The 9,288-nt window shown below is 45.0% G+C and overlaps 1 protein-coding gene across 1 annotated transcript; it reads right to left on the bottom strand.

Moving 5' to 3' along the window:
• Window positions 1-6,535: 6,535 nt before the first annotated feature.
• On the bottom strand, window positions 6,536-8,903 carry HOXA11 (homeobox A11). The gene is made up of 2 exons (XM_086614727.1): window positions 8,240-8,903; window positions 6,536-6,768 (listed from the first exon to the last, which is right to left on the bottom strand). The coding sequence occupies exons 1-2, from the start codon at window positions 8,901-8,903 to the stop codon at window positions 6,536-6,538; spliced, it is 897 nt and encodes a 298-aa protein (XP_086470853.1).
• Window positions 8,904-9,288: the final 385 nt, after the last annotated feature.

Here is a 9,288-nt window from a genome sequence, read left to right on the forward strand (position 1 = left end):
TTAACAATGTGTCCCTTGGAGCTTAACCCCTATTTAAAAGAAATTTTAAAGAATATTGTGGACGCCAGGGGACGAGAAATACTTTATTTTTAATTCTACTTCTGTAAGTAAAGCTATCCGAGGGTCTATAAAACCGAGCAAATAAAATTCTGATAAATATCAAAACCGGCGCTTTCACGGAGAATCTAAATTCACGGCGCGCATAGACAACGCTATCAAAATAAAACTTTATTGATCTAAGAAAAATATAATAGATGCATTAATAGCGTCGTTAAGCCGTTTTATTGGCTGGACTAAAATTAAAACCAAAAAGGGAATAAATAAAAACCGACAGCTCAGCCTAAGCAAACTCTGACTGGAAATCTCAAAATGTATCATGTTAAACTGTGATTTATCTTTTTATTATTGGCCCCTATAACCCAAAAGATCAGCACTGTTAATCCAGAGACGCATTTTGCGAGCTAATTAAAATATGCTTTTATTTGTAGACACGGGCAAACCGCAATTTGTGAAAACGTAAATGGCTTTGCAGACTGCTGCGGGAGGGCATGCGCCGCCTCTCTAAGAATACAGCCGCGGATTATATACAGCTCCAAAAATGAATGCAATCAGGGTATAGTTATTTCATATTGGAACTGTCAGTTGTCAGGAACGTACGTGTGTGCCAGATTCCTCTCTCTTTTTTTTTTTTTTTTTTCCCCTCCCCTCTGGATTTGCTCCAAAGAAGGCGGATTCCAAACAGGAGGTTTAGTAACTGCGTCTGTGCCAACTTAGGTGACAAATGACGGCCCCACTAATTTTATCTTTACTAGAAATTTTTTCACGCTGGTGGGGGGACGACGACGTTGGCTTGTTTTGGCGTGTTATGCTGTTAAAAATTAGGCTGAGATTCAATTTTCTTCCAACCATCCGGAGGCTTGTTCCCCTACCTATGTTTTATGCTGTATGTGTATCGTTTTACTCATTTGGATTAGGAACATATTTTGCAAGTAATTTCGACGAGCTCCGAATTCTAGTGTGCGGCAGGACAAAATTCACCCAAACCAATTCATTAGGGCTTTATCTCCTCGCCATTCCTCCGGCACTGGTGAGAACAACGGTGCTTTCTATTGTCCGGAGAGACCCAAACACCATGGAGAAGCAACGACGGTATCGGATTATGTACGTGTCGGGTAAATCTTACATACCCAAGTCCGTCTTGTAAGTGTACCCCTTCTACTGCAAGAGACAGGCCGCACAGCTGTATTAAGCATTTGAAACCGTATCCCTTCTCCCCTTTTTGTAGCTGTCTTTCCTTTAAATTAAAGATCTGGATGCATACACAAATACCTTTTTTTGGTTGCGGTATATAGCTTGGCTCGCAGATACGCACGTTGGCCCGAAGTTTCGATTTCAGAGCGTTTAATGAAAAGATTGTGACAAAAAAAAAAAAAAAAAAGTCAACAAAACACAAACCCAAAGAGCTTATGAAAAAGGCTCCCAGGGGTTTGGATGTGGTATGTGAGCTGAAGTTGAGTACACGATTAATTAAACACAGTGTAGACACTGAGTTGGCTTCGCTTCTTCCCTCCAAAACATGCAAACCCGAATCATGTGAAATAATAAACAGTTATTGTAAGAAACAAGCTTGTTTTTTTTAAATATTATCCTACGACCGCGGCCGTCAGTAAACAATTCGTAACCAGAGGGCGCTTTAACTGCTGCTGGGGTCCCTTTGATTTATTCAGCCGAGTATTGAATGGGGCAGGGAAACAACAAGGGGAAAAATAAATATTTGATCAAATATGCTGAGTTTAAAATGAAATGTTGCAAAGGGACCCTCAAATCGCCCTGCTCCTTTCCGAGACGCGGCTTCTCACGTCCTGGCGTTGCCGAGGGGAGGTCAAAAGAGAGCAACATCCCCCAGCTTTTAATCGAGCATCTTTGATGAAATCGATAGGATCTGATAATAATCTCAAAACTGCTCTCTGCCGACGGAGCATGTGCTTTTAACTACACTTGCAACAGTTCCCTGGAAGCACATTTTTAAAGAGTGCTTTCTTAAAAAATACCGCAGGCCAGTTGCATTACTTTACATATGAGAGCAAGGACAAAATGATTATTTTTTTTTTTCCGGACAGATATTTTAAAATTTTGTACCCTCTCCTAAGAAACACGTGGATTAAAACATGTAGCTAAACCAGTATCTTTTCCATATAATACCACTTTCCCTCCCACCCTTCTCAAATAGAGACATAACAAAAACATGTGAAACTTTTATGAGCGAGAAAAGTAACCTGGAGTTAGGGCTACTCGTAGCCAGGATAGAGTTTCAAAGCTACAACCCAGAGCAGCCCTGAGCACATGAGAATGTGTGACTATTTTTTTGTTTACAGCACATGTGCTCGTTAAGAAAGAAAGAAAGAAAGAAAGAAAGAAAGAAAGAAAAGAAAGAAATAAAAAGAAAAAGGAAGAAAGAAAAAGAAAGAAAGATGAAATCAAGATCTGGTCTTGCCTGAACATTGGCTGAATATGCAATCACACGAATAGCTTTTAGCATAAGTACGTCAAAACTTGTTTACCACAATCTGTGTCCAGCTGCAGGAAGCAGACTACCCTTTAAAGAAACCAAACGACCCTAACTAAACTACAGTTCAAGTCCAATAAGATCGTCAGAATTGTCTGTCATTTGCAGTCTATGTTGCCATAGATCTAGTTGATTGAAGACACCTACTGTTCCACACATAAATGTCAAGTTTCATAATATTTCCAGTGCTACAATTTTTTTATAACTGGAAGAAAGCTAAGAGTTACTCTGAAAAAATATTTCCAGATAACGCGGATTTTCCACGCGGCTGGCCAAAACTTTACGAAGAGAAAATAAAAGGTCAACCGCAACGTAGAAAGTCCCTTCTATAGTATTTCGCATCGTAATCACCAACTTTTTTCATCGCTTCCCCTCCCTACGCTTCTTTTCCGCCGTGCTCAGTGGCGGGGAGTGGCGGGGGCCACCCCCAACTCTCTAGGTACCACTCCGACCACCGCACACCCCACGCAGGGTAGATGTATAAAACACTTACCTTCACGCATTTCCTAATTTTTAAGAAACTTTAACTTCACCGAGAAGCCTCAGCGGCTCCCCCACCCACCCTCCCACCCCATCCGGAGCGGCTTTTTTGTAACGCGAAGCCCGGTTAAGTGCAATAATTACCCGTGCTGCTCCAGGGATGCAAAATGAACAAAGGCCAAGATTTTTTTTTCTTTTTTTTTTTTTTTTCCCAGGGCAGTTCCCCTCGCCCCGGGCGGCTTTGACATTGATCTGAAGATCGCCATCTTGTGGTAAAAAGTCCCCCAAACCTCTGTCCACCATCCCGCCCGCCCGTCCGTCCGTCTGCCCGCAGTCCTGCCGCGGCCGCAGCAGGACGGCGGGCGGACGGACGGGCGGACGAGCGGCGGCGGAGGGCAGTTGCCCGCTCACCTCCTGTTGCAGAACCTCCGGGCGAACCTCCTCTGCCTTTATAGCGATGGGTTTCATCCAGGCGAGCGGACAAATCACGAACACTTTTTATGGCCACATTGTCACAGCAACACAGAGGATGTGATTTTATTGGGCTAGGAAATCAAAACCCCGACGAGAGAAACTCCATGGTTTAACTGTCTCTGGGATTGGCTATGAATGCCAGTTAATTTTTAACCGGGAAAGGAAGCTTGCTGGCTTGGCTTTCATTGCCATTCAGCACGCCATCCGTCCCTCTGTCCCTCTCCCATTGCCTCATCCATCTGTCTGGCTCCTTTTAACTGGCATTCTCCCTAACATGCTAGACAAACAAACAAACAAACAAACAAACAAACAAATTCCCCTTCCCCCCCCCTCACTTTTTACCATTTCCCTTGGGTACATGTCATCTGGCTGGGTGGTGGTTGTCAACAAAGGCCCAAAGCCAGTTAAGTCTCTTCACCTCAAGGTTATGGGTGATGTCCAAGCAATACAGAAGTTCAAAGCCAGTAAACAATGTGAAAACAGAATGTACTTTCTTTTCCTGATTAGGATTAAGGTTAACATGAAAGATTCATACACTCTTCCCAAAACACATTCCTATCTTAGCTATTGTTTGGGATTTAATTCCCCCCCCACCTCCCCCAACTCTCCTCCCTCTCCCCCCCCCACCCCCCCGCCAGTCTCAGTCCACCCTTTCCCTGCCTTGGAGATCAAGGACAATTTCAAACAGTCCATTTCCACCATACTGCCATGCAGATTCTTCTTTTTTTTTTTCTTTTTTCTTTTTTCCTTTTTTTCCAAAGACAACAATTTTCTTAGGGCTCTCACGCTTCTGGCCACATCCATCGTCTGGCTCAGACTTTCCCTTTGGTGCCAGGCTTATAAAATCTGCCCCAAACGCTATCGACACCACAAACATTTCCCTAGCAGCTCTCCTGGACACATGTGGTGGATAGCAAACAGCAATGTAACATCAAATCCTCGAGCACAGGACCTTGGCCCTGCTGGCACTGGCAGGATAAGGAAAAGGCCTAACAAGTAGTGAGCTATAAACATACTTCATTTTCCTTTTCCTGTGATCCACTGAAATGATGGTTGAACAGGCCTAGGTTCACTTGTTAACTCCAGAGTAGAAGATTTAACGGCTAAGTTCACAAAAGAAGGATAATTCACCCCAAATGACTGAATAAGGTCATGAAGAATTTCGGGTCTCAGAGTTACATTGGATAAAAGAACATGCAGTAATGTAACACCAGAGTAAAAATATAAAGTTTCGATTTTTTTATTTTCCTTGTGCGCTGATCCACTGTATGCATGCAACCAAATACTTTCGCATATTAAAAGAAAACTGTATATACATATAAATGATACATATTGAAAACAGTGATGTCATATAAAGATGCCAATTTTGTGAACGTGTCAAAGAAATTACATCCATTGGTAAATTTATTAATCAAAAAACATTCTTATCACCACTTTGTTGCACATGTAAAGAAATCTCACACCCTTTAGCCCCAAAGAAACAACAACAACAACAAAAACCCAGGAAAAAAAAAAGCATTCGAACAAAATAGGTCAGGGGTTCTTTTTTTATTATTTACAAATCTTGTAAAACACCGTTCCTGTATGAAATATACATTCAGATATTCTTAACAGCAAATCACCTTAACGATAGAACACTGTATCCTTTGTAAACTGATATAGATTTTTAAATATTTTTCTTTTTTTTTAATCGTTCTTTTTCTAAATTACATTTTTTTTCACGCTTTGGTTCCTGCAGGGAAATATATATATTTATAGATATTTAAAATAACTCCGAAAAACTCTCCATTCTTTGCATATGTCGACTGTGCGACAAAGTAGAGCTTGTGACATTTAAAGTAGACGACAACAGAATTACCATATTTACATTGTTTGGCTTCTGTTTAAACTCCTTACTGGTCACCTTTAAATGAACATGCAATTGAGTTATTTTAATGATCCAATGTTAGTGCATTGCACAACTCCAAGTTTCAATTAAGTGTCGTGTGGTATTTGCTAAACTGTCGTTCTCCACAGGTATTTCCTGAAGAAAGTTTGTGAGCCAGAAGCCAGAAGTTAGTTTTCTTTACGGAGTTATTTATTCTAAAATGCTGAAATTTACACCTTTTTTTTCCGTTTTATTTTTAGTATTTAAATATGATTTGTCTCCGAAAAGATGGCAACACGTAGTCAGTTGTCATAAATAAAACAAGAGCTAATTAAAATTTGCTAGTTTTTTTTTTCAGTGATTGTTTCTTTACAATATATGGCGAATTTATACCTGATTTTTTAAAGTAAAATATTTAAGTCTTTCATTTAGTTCTCTTTCTTCCCTCTACCCCGTCCCTCCCCACACCCCCAAAGGAAACACTAGTATACCCATCACTACATCCATATTACAACTGCTCGCGGTTGGCCTCGTGAAGGTGTAGCCATGTCATCCCCTCTCCCTTCAATTCTCTGTGTATGTGTCCCTCTTAAATACTCCTTTCAAATCCACGGGCAATAGAACGCTGCCTCTAACCTAGACGTTTTCCGCTAAGGGAGGACGAAAGATTATTCCTCAGAGTTTATATTTTGCAGTGGTCCTGGTTGGGTGAGCTCGACCTGGCGATCTCCAGCCAGCTGTTCCGCAGCAGCACAGGGGCGAGGGAGGGCCGGGGCTGGGCTAGTCCGGGGACGGAGAGGTGCCGTCCCCGTCTGTGCCCGCCGAAAACGGTAGCAGAGTGAGCCGCAGTGCCTGGAAAGGTAAGAGGTATGGATTTTGCACTCAGAGGTGACGTGCACGTTTAGAAATGGATGCCATGTGTGTCAAAATCAAATCGATTCCAGTTGATATGTAAATATACATACATATATATATGTATATATATATATATAATCATTGAAGTTCCAGAGTGGATTTACATGTATGTAAACCCTTGGATTCTTCTAGTCCCGTCAGATACACACCTCCTTCCTCCACGTAACCCCGTGGCTTGACCTTGTCAAGGGCGAAATCTGAATTTAATCTCGTCTTGAAAAACGCTATGAGTTTTAAAGTAGTGGATTAGCTGAGTAATATTGTAATCGGTCCCTGTTAATTTTTTTTTCTTTCATTCTTCTGTTCTGAAACCATATTTTCACTTGGCGGTCGGTCAGATTGAGCATTCGGGAGAGCTGAAGGCGTTTCTCTTTGTTTATGTAGACGCTGAAGAAGAATTCCCTTTCTAACTCTCTAATCTGATATTTGGTGTATGGGCATCTCTTTTTACGGGTACGTTGTCCACCTGTGGAGTGAAAAAAGGCAGAAGCGTTTGAGAACCGGCTGTGGCCGGCGGCGGGGGCGAAGGAGGGGTGGGGGGGGACACTCGGGCAAGACACATTAATATGGAAAAGACGCCTTTTGCTAGCTCCGGGGCCGGCATTGGCAAGTCCGAGGCTGGACGCCAGTCCTCTCCGCCTTGGCGGGTGCGGGCAGCCTGGTACCGGGAGCCGCCGGGAGCCGCCGCGGCCCCGGGCAGCGGGCAGGGCGAAACCCCCGCCGAGAAGCGGGGATCTGGCCTTGCTGGCTCCGCGGGGAGGGCGGCCGGAGGAAGGAGTGGTAGCGGGGGGTTCCTGCGGATTTCACGAGTTGGAGGAAAGCCTTTGTAGGCTGCTCCGCCGGGCGCCACGCACAGGGAGCTGCCCAGCGAGCAGCCATCACCTGGCTGCCTGCAGCAGCCGGTGCGGCACCGGGCAGGGGACTCGGCGCCCAGCCCTCCCCGAGCCCATCCCCGCTCGAATCTCGCCCTCATTCCCTGGGCTAATCCCGGCTCTAGGTCCCCAGCAGAGGAAAAGCCCCTGAGTCCAGGGCTAAGGCGTCTCATTCTCCCTCAGCCGGCTATTTTCAAGCACGCTCTCCACCGCATAGAGGTATTCTCCTCTCGATTAGCCATTACGGTTTAAAAGTTCATTAAGCAGAATATAAAAGGTTTCAAGGTTCAGGAGCTCTTTACATTAAACGTAGCTGCTATCCCTTTAAAAACTTCCTTTTCTAGTACAGTTCATTGTCGAGGTATTTTTTTTTTCCCCGAGTCATATACTAGCTTTGCCTTTTAAAAAGCTCACATAAAAAAATCAGACTTTGACAGATTGAATAACAATTGTAAGTAACAAACTGTTGGACAGAAGGCAACACGTAATTGCCACAGTGCCTTAGTAAAATGGCTTCCTTTAGACAAAAAGGCCAGCTTTAGGTTAATTTGTTTCTTTTAATATATTGCTACAGTTCAGGCGGCTACTTTATCTGTTAAACGCTATTCTAGTGCAATCGTTAAAACGGCGAAGGCTTTGAATTCGGCTCCTAACTAGACTTCTGGTGCAACACATGGCTTTTATAAAATCACTGGATTACGTTGATATCAAAGGAGTCAGGATCTCCTTTTTTTGCCGAATTTACAGGCACCGAACGTACGTTATTATATTTTCGAGAGTTGACCACAGAGGTCTTTTTTATTATTATTTAAAAAAAAAAAAAAAAAAGGAAGGAGAAAGAAAATTTTTTTTAAGGCATCCATTGCCCGGTGGGTATTTCACGGCCAATTTCAGCACTAAACACGTGATCTCGCCTTTTATAACAAAGTTTTGTTGGGGGAAATCTAAAGGCCCTTCATAAACCTTATATGCTTATAAAACAGCATATAAAAATTTAACAGCGGCGGTGCGCTAGATTTCAAGCTGCCTTTCCTAAAAGCGCTCGGGCGCTGCCTTTATACGTACTGGAGCTGCCGGATTTCTCCTCATTGTTGCCGGAAGATGACTCGGGGCTGCTGCTGCTCTCCGGCCGCCTCCGCCTCTCCTTCTCCTTCTCCGCCGTCGCCGCCGCCCTGCCGCAGCCGCCCTCCGAACTTGAAGTTGCCGCCGCCGCCCCGGCGGCCGCGGGCGCCTTCTCGCCACTCTTGTCTACCGGGTAGTCCGCCGAGGCCAGGTTTTCCGCCGTACCATAAGCCGTCTCGAAAAACTGGTCGAAAGCCTGGGGTAGGACCCCGTTCCTGCCCACCGTGCTATAGAAATTGGAGGAGACGTTGGTGCTGGGGTGGTAGACGTTAGCTGTGTTTTTGCCGAACATTTCGCCCATGCTAGCAGTGTTGGTGGCAGGCAAGCAGTCTCTGTGCATGATCTCCTCTGCGGAGTAGCAGTGGGGCAGATTGTTCCTGGGGTGCCATTTACTGGAGGGATCAATGGCATATTCCCTGAAGGTAACTTCTCTCACAGGTTGGACCTGGGGTAGGTTGGAGGAGTAGGAGTATGTCATAGGGCGAGAAGACGGGGTCTGGGGCAAAAAAGAAGGGAGGCTGGAAAAATCAGGACCCGAGACGTAGTAAGTACAACTTGGCAAATACATGTTAGAGGAACAAGGAACACGCTCATCAAAATCCATCATTAGGGCTACCTCGGCTTCTCCGCATTAGCTGAGCTTAACATGATTCTCTAACGCAGCTGCCTCTTTGAAGCAGATCCGTGAAGTAAGAGATGGGGAGACGTAAGCTGACGTGGAAAGCTCTCCCCGGCGGCGGCAGGGAGGTGCGGTCACGTGGCCCGACGTTGACATTGACGAGCGGCGGGTCCGGGCCCCGCTCCCTTTGTGGCCATCGCGGGGGGAAGCAACAGCTCCTCGCCAGCGCCTAAGGGCGAGCCGAGCGCCGGTCGCCCGGGGGTAGCCTTGGGGGGCACAAAGGCTCCTTGCCACTGCCCCACACTTAGCCGCCCGGCCCATGGCACCCACTGGCTCTGGAGCGGAGATGCTTAGCCGTCCCCCCGGGGCTAGG

The sequence above is a fragment of the Tauraco erythrolophus genome, chromosome 7, assembly GCF_009769465.1.
Source record: "Tauraco erythrolophus isolate bTauEry1 chromosome 7, bTauEry1.pri, whole genome shotgun sequence".
Lineage (NCBI taxonomy): Eukaryota > Metazoa > Chordata > Aves > Musophagiformes > Musophagidae > Tauraco > Tauraco erythrolophus.

What these genes read in the sequence shown, in the direction of transcription:
- HOXA11 (XM_086614727.1), bottom strand. Translation starts at nt 8,903, where the DNA reads ATGATGGATTTTGATGAGCGTGTTCCTTGTTCCTCTAACATGTATTTG. An exon ending in GGAGAAATCCGGCAGCTCCA is followed by an intron (nt 6,769 to 8,239) that starts GTACGTATAAAG and finishes TTCACTCCACAG; the next exon opens with GTGGACAACGTACCCGTAAA.